The following is a 17,087-nucleotide window of genomic DNA, read 5'->3' as shown; positions in this document are numbered from 1 at the left end:
TTTGTTGTCGCCCTTTTTCTGTTCTTGAAGGCATCGGTCTCTTGTTCTTCTGCTTGCACACAGGGTCGGACAACAGGGCCAGCGCAGTGCGCCGCTCGTCCTTAGCTAGAAGCCCCGATCACTCACATGTAGTAGGCAGGCAACACCTGTTGTTCTTCGTTTCTTCCTGCTTGTTCGTCGTGGGAGGCCGAGCAACAGGAGCCGCGTGCTCCCAGCGCCAGAGCAGCGCTCGGTTCAGGTGGGCACTCGCCCAAACGCCTAGGTCCAGCGACTGGCCGCTCGCCCAAGTGCTCTGGTCAACGGTGAGTAGCTCCACCGCTCAAGCCCCTCTCTGTCTCCCATCGTCTCTCTCTGTGGCCGGCGGCAAGCAGCACCACCGCCCGCACTTCTCTCTCTGCTCGATTCGGTTCGATTGCATCTGCTCGCTTTCCCCAGTTGCGGGCAGGGGTAAAACGATCACGCCTGGTCAAAAAGATGGCGTCAGAAATTTACAAAGTTAGAAAAAACATGAAATGGCAAAATAACGTGAAACACATCTTTCATAAGGGCATTCTGGCGAAGCCCACAAACTTAAGGGCATTTTAGCGAAGCCCACTCCCCATAAGGGCAAAATTCCCATTTTCTCCGGAGACAAGGGGTTGGGCAGCGAAGCGGAGCGGCCGCGCATCTCTTGGGTGTCCGACCTCGTCTCGGCCGCCCGCGTCCCCGCGAGTCGTTGTGTGTGTATCCGCGTCTCTCGCCTGCCCGCATGCACACTCAGCCCGTCAGTCGCAGCCAACGACGACTAGTGCGATGGCAAGTTTAGGGGTACGATTACAAGCCGGTTCGCCGGTGTGAAAATGACATATGAGATTTTATAGGAAAAGAAAAAGCTTGTGTCAAGCCATTGAGTAACTTCGACTAAGATTTTAGAAAACCATATGTCAGCATCTAGTCTAGATTGCCAAATAAGAAATACTAGCAAACATGACCGTGTGAACCCAATGTGTATAGAAATCTGACTCTATATCAATGCTAGACACAAGTACTTCTATCTTTTATAGCGTCGGTCACAAGTCCGGGTCATACATGAGTATAGAGGGCGCAATTCCATACGTATTAGAGTCGGACCCTACTTCCATCACCGCTTGGCACAAGTTGTTCTAACTCATATGTGTATGGGTCATAAGTCCGCATGTGTGAAATAAAAAAAGGCGGGACGGAAGGAACTCTCCACTGTCCAGATAATTAGGGGAGTGGACAAAAAAAAAAGGGGGGGATGGACTGATATGTCCCCTGATGATTACGATGCAAGAACTCTCTCAATTTTCTATATGGTAGCCCTTGTCATGAATTGCAGTGGAACATGCGTATACCTCGCAGCCATGTTTATTTAAACTGCATTGGATAACAAACTACCCAATATTTCAATTTACGGATTGATTAGTTGGACCATTGCCTGATCTTGATTTTTAATAAGAATTGGTTACAAACTTTATTTGCAATGAGAGAGTCAACTATTGAAATAATATAAAAAATATAAACGGACCTAACGGACAGAAAAATGGAAACTAAAAATAAAGATCCCAAGAACAAGAAAAAAGAAACATAAAATAGACCGGGAACGGAAACCCAAACAGACTTAGCCAATTAAATAAATTAAAAATTAAAAATCCACCAGAAACAAAAAAAAAAAGAAATAAAAAATCATGAAAACCAAAAATAGGAAATAAAACCAAACTCAGAAGTGGAGAAACTTTAAACAAAAGTCCACAGTAGAATCTGAATGCGGAACGGACAAGATTTGCGAAACAGGAAGCACTGAAGTTTATTTTTATTCTTTTCTATTTGAATTAGGATTTCTATTCACGTTACTCACGATTGGAGAGATCTATACCTTTTTTAAATCGGACTCCGTATTGCGCTAGATAAAGAGCTATTCTAACTTGTGTGAACACGAATTATATATATAAGTCTAGCCGGAAAAAAACTCTTTATTGTCCGATAGTTAGAGGGAGACGGACAAAAAAAATAGACAGACAAAAAAAAATAGATTGAAATTTTGCATCTTTATCATTAGGTAATAGATTTTATGGCGGATTCATTGAAACTAATTTGATGCTACGTGTATTTTTCTATAAACTTGGACAGAGTGAATATGTATGCTTGAGATAAGGAAAAAAAAAGGTACCACGCATATATTCATAATTCCATAATCCACACCAACTGCAGCTGGCAACATTTTTGCAATACAGGACTGTACGAAAATGAGCAAACAACATCGCACCAACATTACAAGTTTACAACAGCTCAAGGACCCTAGCAACAAGGGGTAACTTGACGTGCAGTGCAGTATGGATGGGTATCTGATAGACTGACTGATCAACACCAGTACACCACAGCCTCTCAAGCGCAAATCTGAACAGAGCCGGCGTAGATGATGTGGAGAAATGTTGGTCTTCTATGGCGTCTCGTCCTCATGGTACAGGTACAGGCCGAAACCAAACCTCGCGCAGGCTTTGCAGAACGCGGCCTCTTCTGCCGCAGACACGGGATCGTCGAACCGTGCATCGCTCAGTGATGCTGTTCCAGCAGCCTCCCTATGAACCTGCATCAGTGGAAACAACACCAGACAGGTCTATCAAATAACTCTGCGGTTTTAGTGTGCCAGTAATACATTTCATTTGACGCCTGCAAATTCAACATCTCCTTCAGAACACGAACTGCATAGCCTAAAATGTAATCGGGCATGGCCCACAGCGCAGATTGTTAAAACCATGGTGCAAATTAAAGCCATCAGAACACGGACTGCATAACCTAGAACCTAACTGGGCATGGACAGTACAATGTTAAAGCCAAGGTGTCCGAGGCAGGATGAAGGGTTATGATCCAGTGCTGAATCACATAACCTTATGCCCTCTGCTCATATCATATATCATATAGTTCACTGGCACCCATGAGGCTAACTGAACAGACTGGGAGTTCCTTATGCCATTTTAGGCTCTCCTTGTTTAATGGTATGGATTAACATGCATGTACCAAACCACATTCTGTCTGGTTGCTGCTGCAAATAAGCTCTGGACAGCGGCGCGTTTGCAGCTACGAGGCTGTAAAAACAACTACTTTTGTGCACTCTGTGAAAGGAACTTGGAGACAGCTATGCATCTCTTTGTGGAATGCCCCTACTCACAAGAAGTCTGGAGCCTTGTTGCGATTTGGGCTGGATGTTTAAACCTGCACCCCTCTCACTGGCTACCTGAACATGACATGGAGGACTGGTTTTGCCGGCTTGCCAATCAAGGCACTAAAAGGGCGCATACACTTGCAATCCTAACGCTTTGGGGTCTTTGGAAGCAGAGGAATGCTGTGGTTTTCAGAGATTCTAGAAGATCGACGCAATCGCTCTTCACAGAGATCAAAGATACGTGCTCCTTCTGGATCTCTGCAGGAGGAAAAGTTCTAGCTCTACCTGGTAGTTCAATGTTTAGTGAGTAATCGCTTTTCTGGTTTTTCTCCACCTACGCAGTGCTACTGCGTAGGCTGCGCCCCTCGCGCATGTAAAAGACGCTTGCCTCTGCTTACCTTGCTTATTAATATGATCAAGCCGGGCAACCGGATCTTTCAAAAAAAAAAATACTTCTTACTAATGGCCAAAAAATGACACAGCAATGCAGTTATGCCTTGGGCGGGAAAATAGGCAAAGCCTGAACAAACTAAGATCGAGTAAGAATTTGGAATGGTCTGCCACTGGAATCGTTTTGACAAAACTGATGAACTAGCACTAGCAGAATTCATGGTAACCTAACATCTATAAATCTATAATGCACAAAAAAGAGCCTCTCTTGCCTGAGCTGTCCCATGGATTTCAGGCCCAACCCCACCTATCAACTATCATCTATCCACAAAAAAAGAAAGGAAAAAATACTAAAATGTTCTTACACAATAAAGTTATAAGCAACAGCGAGATTGGTTATCCATTCAACTAATGGTCTGAGACAAATATCAATCAGTTATCACAGTTGAAGATGATAGTGGAGGTACCTCTCCATCTGTTCCGCGTACAGTCACACGGTATATGACCGTCACCTTTCCACTGTCAGTGTAAATAACATCACGGACTTCCCCACACCAACCTGAATAAAGAGAACAACCCAGTGAAATGATGAAAAGCAAACAGTTGGCACATGAAGCACAACCAGCACATTTCAAGTCGAGAGTCAGCACACAAGATCAGTGGAGCAAGGGGCTGGAGCAGTTTTACAAGGGAAAGAAAAGGAAATGTTGAAAATTCGCCTCATGATAAATGGATTTTTGCTGACACCCAAATGACAATAATCCTATGCAGCACATGTATACTACTACTACTTACCGATCCACCCTTCACGCTTCATTACAAGTTTACAACCTTTCAAGTTTCAAGCTCAATGGTGTATGTGTATGAAAGCAAGCTGCTTGGATGGGGATGCACCATGCACAATTCAAAAATAACAGGCAGAAAAATGGCAACTAGCCTCAGCTGTTACAAGAGCACATCATAGTGAGTGGGCATTATCAGTAGCATGAGTTTGGATTGTAGCCTCACCTGGAGCATAAAAGCTGAGCATCCTGTTGGCATGGTACCTGTGAACAATCAGGACAAGGAAGAGTTGTCAGATAAAATATGAGTATGCTCCAAGCATCACGCCTGGGTTGCTAGATCCGCCTGAATTCTGACCTAGGATTAAGATCTGCGACGCTTTAGCCCAGACCCAGCATGAGAAGAGCAAGAGAGCTAGTAACGTGGTAGGTGGGGCGGCGCACGCACCAGGGGATGACGGGGTCGGAGGCGGAGGCGCGCCGGGAGGGGGGCCGCACGATGGCGTCAGGGACGCGCTTGTTGAGGTCGCGGAGGATCTCGACGAGCGGGCGCGTGATCCCGGACGGCGCGGAGTCGAGCGGCACGACGTAGTTGGTGGTGGACGCCACCGCGCCCGGCGGCTTGCGCTCCGGCGCCGCGGCGGCGACGGCCACGCGGGCCGGGCGGCGCCGCGGGAGAGCGGCGGATGCCGGGAGCGGAGTGGTGAGCGCGCGCGCGAGGAAGGCGGAGGCGTGCTCCATGGTCTGGGGCTTCGGCGGCGGCGGGCGGCGGGGGGATCAAAGGCTGGTCAGGGGGGGCAACCGCGGTTGGTGCGAATGGGACATTGACTAGACTGATGCCGCTTCTTGCTGATCTCAACCGTTGAAAGCTCATCCAACGTAGGCAATCTACCCATAACATTTTTTTTTTGTTTAATACAAATGCTGTTTCTCTTAATCCTTGCGCATGTTTTATACCAACTTGTAAATGATTTTTTCTTGCTCATGTATCGTGTACTTTAAAAGTTGTTTCAGATACATGATAAAATGTATGTACTTTTGTAGCGATATCAATGGTTCCTTGACATCTATCTTAATTGAAACGGCCTTTTAATTTGTCTTTTTATCGTTTGTCTTATAGTGCATATTGAAAAAATTAGCTGGTTTGATTGTGAATGCACTCAAACATCAATAGAAGTACATTACATGGAGCTTGTTTGCATTGCAATGCACCATCTCGCTAGCAACAAGCTATGGAAGAAAAACATTTGGTACAATTTCCAATGGCATGGACAAACAGATTTCAATGAGTAATCAAAATGCAACGAACATGAAGCTTTGACTAGGTTTATTTGGACAATGGGGATCTCGAGATGGGATGACATGGATGATGGATTTCAACCCTACTATAGACATTCAACTAGAGGGTTTATAAAAAAAATCTAATCAGAAGATGGAGGAGTTGTATGTATTAGACCTGCGGGGTTCGGTTCGAACCTTTCTTTAACACAGCCCGCTCCTGAAATATGCCATCGGGTCGCGACGTACCGAACCAAAATGATACGGGGGCACACAGGGTCGCGACCCGTTGACCCTATGATCGAACAGAACCTTCTCTCTGCATTCTAATCCCCATGCTCTGTTCTAGGAAAAATCCCGGTCACTGCCTCCGACTTCCGCCGCCTAGGTTCACCACTCCCTGCCGTCGCCACACTCATCCCCAACTCCCCGCCACCATGCTCGTTAGATCAGGGACCGAGCAAGGAAGCCATGAGCAGCGGAAACAGGAGTTTCCCCGAGATCTAGCCATCGGAACTCGCATTCCCCTATAAGTCCTCCCAGATCGAGCTGTTTTGATCATGTAGGGATGCTTCCATGACGGTTCTTTTTATTGGATCGTCATGGTCAAAGCTGGGATCTTAGGATGGAAACATGGTCCGCGATCCTCCATAGGTGGATATGCGACCCCTAATCAGCTTGATTCGTGGAGTGGTCCATAGAATCATGGCTTCATGTAGGCTCATAATGTGGACTGGTATTAGTGACACCGGAAGTAGAAAACGGGACTCAGATGCCTAGCATGGATGTTTGACTTTGGGGCTTCAAGTGCAGGTATTGCACTTGGAGCTCCAAGTGTAGGCATAGTGTTTGGGGCTTCAAGTGCAGGTATTACTCCTGGAGCTCCAATTGCAGGAGCTACAGGTGCTGAAATCACACTGTTGTTCCTCAAGTAGTAGTTCTGATGATGATTCTGTTGACAACTGTGAGACCAACAGTGTGATTTCAGCACCTGTAGCTCCTGCAATTGGACCTCTAGGAGCAATACCTACATTTGAAGCCCCAAACACTATTCCTACAATTGGAGCTCCAGGTGCAATACCTTCGCTTGAAGCCCCAAATGCTTGTTCCAGTAGCAGCTCTACATCTCTGGATGATGATGATAATAAGGCCAGCTTCGGTCAGGTTTGAACCCCGCGTGACCCTGGCCGACCCTTTCAAACAGCGTACGGCGCTCGTCTGCAACACAAGGCAAGGCAACCAACCAAGAATTTGGCTAAGTCACAAGGTGACGGCGGACCGTGGCCAGAGCCATGCCAAGTCATAGGCTACCAACCACTGGGCTGGGCGCTGGCGTGACTGTGCAGTTGGGGGATCGGTTATCGCCGTCAACGTCTGGTCTGAGCACCCACAGCATTAGCACGCACCCAAACCCTAACCCTCTCACTGCTCTCGGCCGCCACAGTCTCCACTGCCACTGCCATGGATCCTCACTGTGCTGCGGCGCTGCCTCCACCACAAGGCGCCAAGTGCCGGCCGCGGAGATGGAGCTGCTGGGCCTAATGCCAAGAGGAGGAGATCCAAGGACCTAGTAGCCGATGAGCCCCGCCGCGGACAACGGAAACCACGGAGGCGGGGAATCCTATACCTATAACACATAGCAAGGAACCACCACTGCCTAATGCTGCTGGTGGCGGCGGCAACGATGATGACGGCGTTGACCGCATCAGTGGCCTCCCAACGCTGTCCTTGGTGAGATACTTTCGCTTCTCTCCACAAAGGAAGCAGATGGCTCTCTAATAGAGCAGCTCAATGAAATGGAGCAGGTGACGGTGAAATGGAGCAGCTCAGGAAAATGTAGCATATGCCGGTGAAATGGAGCACATCGGTCAAATGGAGCATATGGCTCTCTAATGGAGCTGCTCAAGGAAATGGAGCATGTGCCTGTGAAATGGAGCGGCTCAATGAAATAGAGCATGTGCCGATGAAATGGAGCACATCATCAAAATGGATCATGTGATGGGGAAATGGAGCACATCGGTCAAATGGAGCATGTGGCTCTATAATGGAGCAGCTCAAGGAAATGGAGCATGTGCCGGTGAAATGGAGCACATCCACAAAATGGAGCATGTGCCGGTCAAATGGAGCACATCTGTCAAATGGAGCATGTGGCTCTCTAATGGAGCAGCTCAAGAAAATGGAGCATGTGCATGTGAAATGGAGCAGCTCAGTGAAATGGAGGATGTGATAGTGAAATGCAGCACATCAGCAAATGGAGCATGTGCTGGTCAAATGGAGCACCTCAACAAAATGGAGCATGTGCCGGGGAAATGGAGCACATCAGCAAAATGGAGCATGTGCCGGTCAAATGGAGCAGCTCAATGAAATGGAGCATGTGCCGGTCAAATGGAGCACATCGGTCAAATGAAGCATGTGGCTCTCTAATGGAGCAGCTCAAGGAAATGGAGCATGTGTCGGTGAAATGGAGCAGCTCAGTGAAATGGAGCATGTGCCAGTCAAATGGAGCACCTCAGCAAAATGGAGCATGTGCCGAGGAAATGGAGCACATCAGCAAAATGGAGCATGTGCCAGTGAAATAGAGCAGCTCAGTGAAATGGAGCATGTGCCGGTCAAATGGAGCACATCGGTCAAATGTAGCATGTGGCTCTCTAATGGAGCAGCTCAAGGAAATGGAGCATGTGCCGGTGAAATGGAGCACATCAGCAAAATGGAGCAGGTGTTTGTGAAATGGAGCAGCTCAATGAAATGGAGCATGTGACGGTGAAATGCAGCACATCAGTAAAATGAAGCATGTGCCGGGAAAATGGAGCACATCAACAAAATGAAGCATCTGGCTCTCTAATGGAGCAGCTCAGTGAAATGGAGCATGTGCTAGTCAATGAAATGGAGCATTTCATTGAGCTGCTCCATTTCATCGGCACATGCTCCATTTTGCTGATGTGCTCCATTAGAGAGTCAGATGCTCCATTTTGCTGATGTGCTCTATTTCACCAGCACATGCTCCATTTTGTTGATGTGCTCCATTTCAATAGCACATCCTCCATTTCACTGAGCTACTCCATTTGACTGATGTGCTCCATTAGGTGTGCAGCCACGTGTAAATGATATTCTTCTATCCTTAATGAAATAACCAACCCCCCCCACACATCATACGGAAATGGAGTGTTGGCATTCGTTGTGGCGTGTGGCCACATGGGCACGATATTAATAAATGACCGATTTTGTTAAACAATCAATCACCTGTGGATTTGTACGCAGGATGGTCTAGAGAAGGAAGAGATAATCTAGCATGTACCCGACCTGGAACCAAGTTGTAGAAATAAAATTCAAAGCTCCAATGAGGTATAACAATTAACAACTAAAAAACAAAATAAACAAATAGCAAACCTGCTTTGAGTATATCAGTATCTTGTCAAACTCCCTCCTTTCAGCAAAAGCAGCAACAACTTTAGGGGTTGTCCTAGCCTATGACAAAGCTGCAGCTCTAACGAGGACCGGCTGTGAGGTCTCAGGCAAAACTGCATATCACAAGGATTTCCTAAGGTCCTCCAAAACGCCTGAAGGAACCATATAGAAAACTGCCAAAACTCCTGGGGGGCCTGGATGCCCCTTAGGTATATTAGGGGGAGAGGGTTCGGTTAGCAGAGACCTTAGGTAAAATGGTTTGAAACCACTAGTTTTTTGATGACCCATTCATAAGGCTCTACCATAATGTCGGTCATGCCCCTCGGCCTCCGTGGTTGGCCGATGGCCAGCTTTGGCTAGCTGCAGCTTACTGCTGGCTGGCCATGGCTAGCCAACGTGTGGCCTTTAGTGGCTGCATGCTATGTGACTGTACTAGGAGTTCAGCGTGACATCCCTAGCTAGCTAGCTAGCTAGGGTAGCCAGCATGTTGTTTACTCATGGCCTCCCTAGTCGGTCAGTAGCCTGTGGTGTCATGCTTTAGCAGGCTGCTATGGGCAGCTAGCTAGGTAGGGTGGGTAGCTTTTTGTTTGAACTATTTTGATGATGCGTGGCATCCTTGGCTAGCCGGTAGCTTGTGGTGGCCTAGTTTGGCGGGCTGCTGCAGGTGGCTGCTGGCTAGGGTGGCAAGCGTGTTGTTGGAACTATTTTGGTGACTCGCAGTCTCTCTTGCTGCATAGTAGCCTATGGTGGCTTGCTTCTATGGGCTTCTGTGGGCACCTGACTGGCTTGGGAGGAGTACGTGTTGTTGGAACAGTTTTGGTTGCATGCTTTTGGCCCGTTGTTGGATAAGTTTTGGTTTCTGTCGTGCTCTATGGACTTTCAGTTGTTGTCCTCGCAAGTAGACTCACCATGCCTAGCGAGGAGGGATGCTTTGGATGGCTAAACCATCATGGATACGCTAGCACATGAGTTGTTTTAGACCTGTGACTGCTTGGAGGACCCCCGCTGATGTGCGGCCGACTCCCGATGCCAGTGTCCCTTCATTTGTGCGAGCACCTTTTGCTTGCTATGTTGAAAAGTGCTTGTGAGATGCTACTTGTTGCATGGGAATTTGTGAGGACAAAACATATTTATGTCGAGCACATCCTCTGGGTGTGGTTCGTCGGCTCCAGGGTGCTTGTGGGGTTGCCTTATGTTGTCGTCTGCCTAGGTCGGCAAATCCATCTCTAGGAGAAGCAGCTCCCTACTCCTTTAAGCTACCCCAAGAAGATTGTTGTCAAGGCATTCTTCCTGTTCATGGTAAGACTTGTTGGAAAAATTTGGTAATCATCACACTTGTGATCGTGGTGTTTGGACCGTGGATGAGGCTGAGCAAGACTAGGCAGTGCAACTGCCATACTATCTTTTATTTCATTTGTGTGCTCTTCTCCCTAGTTGCTGGATCGCTGAGATCAAACAAGATCTCGCTATGATAGTTGCAGTTAGTTGGTGTTGGGCTTGGCTCCCTACTGTTAAATCAAACACAATCTCCAATGGGCCTAGTCCAGTTTGTACAAGAAACCAAACAAGTGTAGTTTCACCACTTGGGATAGGCAGTGGCTAGCCTAGGCAAGTTATTAGGTTCTCTAAAGCTAGTTTTTTTTTGAAGCACAAGAATTATGAGGAGGCAGTGAGAGATTTCAATGCATCTCTGGGAGAAGCAGCTCCCCTCTCCTTTAAGCTGCCCCAAGAAGATTGTTGTTAAGGCATTCTTCCTATTCATGGTAAGACTTGTTGGAAAAATTTGGTAATCATCACACTTGTGATCGTGGTTTTGGACCATGGATGAGGGTGAGCAAGACTGGGCAGTGCAACTGCCATACTTAGGCCTATGATGACACTAAAACTAGATGATGGATGAGATGGCTCACTTGGTTAACTGATTATTGTGTTTGAGGCTCTTAATTTCAACAACACTAATTGTATGTTGTAAGCTGTATTTTATTTGTAATGCAACACTAATTTATTTGTTCAATGAATTTCTATTACCTCTATGATATATGTTGTTTCATTTGTGTGCTCTTCTCCCTAGTTGCTGGCCTCACTAAGATCAAACACGATCTCGCTATGATAATTGCAGTTAGTTGGTGTTGGGCTTGGCTCCCTACTGTTGAATCAAACACAATCTTCTATGGGCCTGGTCCAGTTTGTATAGGAAACCAAACAAGTGCAGTTTCACCACTTGGGATAGGTAGTGGCTGGCCTAGGCTAGGCCTGCGTGCTGAGCCGACTTCAGGATGGATATCAAACATGCACGCCCTAGAGTGCTCAAAGCAAGCCATCACTCTAGATACAAGAGAAACCCGACTTTCGGGAGGGGTGCATTTAGATAAAAGGCTAACGCGGGCTCTGCGCGCTGATTCGATCATTCATGATAATTCAATGGCACGAAGAAAACGAGCCAAAACCGATGAAAATGGGCCAAAATAGGTAATGCGACGTGGAAACGAGTCAAATCGGGCCACTAAACATGCATGAAAATGGCTAAGTCAGTCTAAGTGAAGGGCACGGTGAAAACGAGCCAAAAACGGCCAAAAAACAGGCCACAGACGGGACGGAACCAGTCATGGGTCCCGAGCCCATCGAGGTGGCCCACAAGGCCCAAGGGACCCACCCAAGGTGGCCCCACACGAAAAGTCCAAGGTTCGGTCCATACGGGGACGGTAAGTGGCATACCGAATGTTGACTCGCGGTATATTTAAGTAACTTTCATACATCGCAACGGTTATAAGTACTACCGTCTGTATGCACCCATACCTTCTTTAGACATCCACGGTAACACATGATATCTCCGGTGTTTTCTCATAACTTTTATATAATTTGACGGTAAGTCCAGTACCGTATCTTGTGCTGTGGTACCTAAAAGTAATTTGTGTACATGCTAACCGTTAGACGTGGTACCGTCGGTGCATCCTAATAACATTTTTATATGGTGACGGTAAGTAGAATACCAAATGTTGACTCGTGGTACATGTAAGTAACTTTCATACATGGGAACGGTTATGAGTACAACCGTCCGTATTCACCAATACCTGCTTTAGAGACCTACGGTTACACCTTTTATCTTCGTGCCATCTAATAACCTTTATATAGAGGAATGGTAAGTCCGGTACTGTATCTTGCGCTGCGGTACCTGAAAGTAATTTTGGTACATGGGAACGGTTAAAATTGATACCGTCGGTGCATTCTCATAACTTTTTTATATAGGAATGGTAAGTGCCATACCGAATGTTGACTCGTGGTACATGTAAGTAACTTTAATACATAGGAATGATTATAAGTACTACTATCTGTATGCACCCATACCTCTAGTGGCAATGATCTACCCTATCGACCATCTCAGCAAGCTTCTAGAGGAGATTCGGATGCAGATCCTATCGTTCCTGCCGGCATAGGAGGCCATCCATACGTGCGTCCTCCTATGGTCTTGGATCCATGGCTGCAAGTTTACCATTATTTGAATGTGCTATATCTATACCCGAGGCCAGCCTCCAAGGTTTGGTCCATCGGCGAAAAACAATGACTCTACCTCCAAGGTTTGCCCCATCCACGAAAAAACAACAACTCTCGTGCACCTCCGAGGCAGAAACCATAGTTTCTGAGCAAAATCCAAGCAAAACTACATATCATATGGATTTCCCGAGGTCCTCCGAAACACCTGAAGGAACCATACAAAAAACTTCTAGAATATCTGGAAGGGCTGGATTCCCCTTAGGTATAGTAGGGAGTGAGGGTTTGGTTAGCCAAGGATAACCATGATTATTGTTGGATAAAATATGGTAATACATCTTACTGACATTTGATAAGTATGTTATTTGTATATAGCGGAGGTGCCACATATAACCTTGTTGGTCACATGACGTTATGCAAAATATCAGAAGTACCAAACATTACCTTGCTTGACTAATGATGTTATGTATCTATACCCAAGGTTAGCCTCCAAGATTCCATCCATCCATGAAAAACAATGACCCTTGTGCGCCATCGAGGTGAAAACCAGCGTTTCTGAGCAAAAACCTTGCAAAAGTAAGCTCATTTGATTCTGATTTCCCAGCATGGTTGGTTGGATGGATGCCGAGGAATGGCTAGGACTCAAATCAAGCATGATGGATATGCCTGATGAGGTCACAGAAATGGGTCATGAGAGAAGGAAAAGATGACATTGGGACAAAAATGTCTCACGCGAGGCGAAAACGGCTCGTGATGGGCTAAGTACGGGCCATGCAAGGCCAAAACAGGCCCAAACCAGGTGACAGGAGGTGCAAACGGGTGATGAGAGGCCCCAAGGCATGGTTGGAAATGCCTAAGTCGGTCTAAGTCAATGGCACGAAGAAAACAAGCCAAAACCAATGAAAACGGGCCAAAACAGGTAATGCGACGCGAAAACGAGTCAAAAACGGCCAAAAAACGGGCCACGGACGGGACGGAACGGGCCATGGGTCACGAGCCCATCGAGGTGGCCCACGGGCCTAAGGGGCCCACCCAAGGTGGCCACACACGAAAAGTCCAAGGTTCGGTCCATACGGGGATGGTAAGTGGCATATCGAATGTTTCTTAATTAGCCTCAAACAAATAGGGCCATGTCTCTCTCCGTGCTTTCACTACCCACACAGCCGGGAGCCTTTGCCCTGTTTGGATACGCTTCTCCTAACCATGCTTGGATTATCCAGCTAGCAGATTCTCTCCTAACCACGCGTGAGTTTATTCCAACCAAGGGAGACCCAGCAGCCACTCCTCTATGCCTACATCATTTATATCCTTTATCCTAACTGAACCAATGATGAAATGGCATCTTGTAAATGAACTGAATAATTGGCACCTACTTTTGATGTGAAGTAGAGTGGCACTCAGAACACAAAAACGCGTGATAAGTCATCAAAATGGTGTTAGAGTACGCATGGAAAGGTGAAGATAACGTCAGCCATGGGTCTCCTGGACATTCTGATGTATCGTCCATAGCTGCTGTTGTTAGTTCTCATGAATGGCCTCTTATCTCAAAATATAGAGCCTTTGTTCGCACCTAGTCCCCTAAAATGGAAATGATTGACTCTTTGTTTAAGCCACGGGAATCTGAAGATGATGGTCTGATCCGGGAGTGTTTGATTGACTTCTACACCACCTCTGGGAAGAGAAAGCCCGACCAAGTCATCATCTTTAGGGGTGGAGTTAGCGAAAGGTGTTGAACATTGAGCTACAACAAATCATCGAGGTTTGCAAGTTTCTTGATGAAAAATGAAATCCCAAGTTCATGTTGATTATTGCCTAGAAGAAACAAAGATGCCATTGAAACCTTGGAGTCTAGTCTAGAAAAATGGCTTTGTTAGAAAGGGCAGCCGATAAAGCTACTAACAAATCACTTCAAAGTTTCTCTCACAAAAGTAGAAGATTATTTCTATCATTACTATGTCAACTTGAAGTACGAAGATGATGCACCGGTTGATCGCAAAGGGTCAGGAAGAAAAGTGATCGAAAAACTGCAGCAAACTTATGCTGCTGAACATGCAAATAAAGATTTTGCATATGACGGTTAGAAGAGCCTGTTCACTTGCAAATAAAGATTTTGCATATGACGGTGAGAAGAGCCTATTCACAATTGGTGCTCTTCCTCAAGTTAAAAATGAGTTCACTGTCGTGGTTGAAGATGTTTCAACCGGAAAGACTCCTACAAATGGCAGTCCAGGCAATGACAGTCCACCTGGAAGTGATAGGAAAAGGGTCAGAAGGCCTTACAATACAAAGACTTATAAGGTCAAAGTCTCTATATGCGGCGAAGATTCCTATGAGTGCAACCTCATAGGCCTTGAGAGGTCAAGAATCAGAGCACACTCAAGAAGCAATTCGAGTAATTGACATCATTCTGAGGCGACACTCAGCTAAGCAAGGTTGCCTATTAGTAAGGCAATCATTCTTCCACAATGATCCTAAGAACTTTGTTGACCTGGGTGGTGGCATAGTGGGCTATAGAGGGTTTCATTCAAGTTTTCGTGCAACCCAGAGTGGACTTTCACTCAATGTTGATGTGTCCACCACAATGATAGTGAAACCTAGTCCTGTCATTGATTTTCTGCTTGCTAACCAGAAAGTTAGTGATCCAAGCATGATTGATTGGGCAAAGGCCAAGCGTGCACTAAAGAACTTAAGGATAAAAATAAGTCCAGCGAACCAAGAACAAAAGACTATTGGTCTCAGCGACAGACCTTGCCATGAGCAATTATTCACACTAAAACGTAAAAATGGTAACGATGGTGACTCTAAAGAGATCACTGTTTTGATTACTTTGTAAAGAACCATGGCATAGAGCTGCAATACTCTGGTGATCTTCCATGTATCAATGTGGGAAAGCCAAAGCGGCCTACATATTTTCCAGTTGAGTTATGCAACCTTCTACCTTTACAAAGATGATGTACCAAATAACAATGATGTTATACAGTATTTTTAGAACTCCATAGCAGGTTAAAAGGGAAGTTCTTTCAATAGACCTCATCATACCAGGTGAACTTCTTGAAATTTTATTCTTCAGAATTTTTGAATTTTTCAAGAAAAAACATGGATGTAAAGACACTGGCATTGGGCTTTATAAAGGAAGGAGTATGTGCCAATGAGGTTTTAGGAAATTGTACTTCTTTGTATTCGCATTTTTTAAGGTTCGTTTAGTTTGTCTCTCAAAGACAAACAGAAACTTCTAATACTGCGGAAGGAATCAATGTGGCAAAAAAGATGGATCTGGTTCACATCTGTAAGCATAAAACATATGATAATCCATTCACCGCAGAAGAAGACAGGGCAGTATATCTGTAAAAACACACATCTTGGTTTGGTTTTGGGGAATTAACAGTTCCAAAAAAAACATGTATTGATGCACAACTTACAATTCTTGGAGATAACTTGGTGGACCTAGTTTGGCGATTTGGCCGAATGGGGAGTACATCCTCAAATTTTTTCTCCAAATCTTGGTTGTCCTGCACTTAGGGGAAAACAATAAGTACAAGATATTTTGCTATAGTTCTTAAATTTGCTGGCAAAGCAATGTCCTTTTACCTTGTCTAGTGGTGGGACAAAGGTTCTGGTGCTAGCAGTCAAATCTTTCTTTAGGCATTGAATTAATAATATCATAAGATCTCTGGCACCCTCACCTCCCTAGAGGGACTATTCTAATTGAGAACCAGTCATTGAGATCTCTTCAAATCTCAATATAACATGTTCCTTACTTTTCGAATTGAAAACATGACACATATTAGTATAGCAAGTTTTACAATAATATAATCATAAGGTTTCCAGAAATATACCATTCAATGACAAGCTTATAAACCTCTTCAAGTATTTCATCCTTAAGCCACACACATGCTTTAGTAGACAAGTTAGGAAGTGGTCGTTGCCTCGCTCAAGCTGATGGTACCATTTCTGAGGAAAGTGGCTTCTGCCTCTTTCTCCTATTACAATATATATTAGCCTTATGGCTAGTCTGCTCTTCTTTACCAGCATCCTTCAACTTGTTGCCTCTAGCCTCAACATTTTCTCCATAGGCAGCCTTCTTATAGTCATCTAGAACATTCACTGATGAGCTTCCTGTAGCCCTCTCCATGCCTCGAGTTTAGGTGTCTTCCTACTTGTGATCATCACCCGGAATCTTTATATCCTAAGCTTCCTTATTGCCTATGATTCCCTCCATGAATACAGATACAGACAAAGGGTTGTCACTCATTCCGAACAACGCATCCTCTTCCCTTTATTCATGAAGAGCAGTGTTGAAAACAACGTTGTTATATGAGAAACTATTTTCCAAGCACTCAACATCATCATCATTATATTCAGTTATGACCGTATCTCTTTTGTTAAGACAATGGCAGAGAAGGTCCATGGAAGTTTCTATGCGATATTTTTTCACCATATCCTACAATTTTAATTCATAATTAATTCTATGGGATTTGCAAGTAGGAATATAGTTGTTATAATTGTTGAATTACCTTGTTAATTCCACATATCTGCTCTGTGTCATTAAATCCTTTGATATACAGTAACACATGGAAACC

At 45.4% G+C, this 17,087-nt stretch overlaps 1 protein-coding gene and 1 pseudogene across 1 annotated transcript; one reads left to right on the top strand and one right to left on the bottom strand.

Moving 5' to 3' along the window:
- Positions 1 to 2,129: 2,129 nt before the first annotated feature.
- LOC136537646 (DNA repair RAD52-like protein 2, chloroplastic) lies at positions 2,130 to 5,149 on the bottom strand. The gene is made up of 4 exons (XM_066529600.1): positions 4,784 to 5,149; positions 4,562 to 4,599; positions 4,021 to 4,112; positions 2,130 to 2,587 (listed from the first exon to the last, which is right to left on the bottom strand). The coding sequence occupies exons 1-4, from the start codon at positions 5,074 to 5,076 to the stop codon at positions 2,441 to 2,443; spliced, it is 570 nt and encodes a 189-aa protein (XP_066385697.1). The 5' UTR covers positions 5,077 to 5,149; the 3' UTR covers positions 2,130 to 2,440.
- An 8,941-nt stretch (positions 5,150 to 14,090) lies between these two features.
- LOC136535967 (protein argonaute 4A-like) lies at positions 14,091 to 15,459 on the top strand (annotated as a pseudogene).
- The last annotated feature ends 1,628 nt before the right edge of the window (positions 15,460 to 17,087 follow it).

Source organism: Miscanthus floridulus, chromosome 2 (assembly GCF_019320115.1).
Source record: "Miscanthus floridulus cultivar M001 chromosome 2, ASM1932011v1, whole genome shotgun sequence".
NCBI lineage: Eukaryota > Viridiplantae > Streptophyta > Magnoliopsida > Poales > Poaceae > Miscanthus > Miscanthus floridulus.
This window is presented reverse-complemented; position numbering and strand designations above follow the sequence as displayed.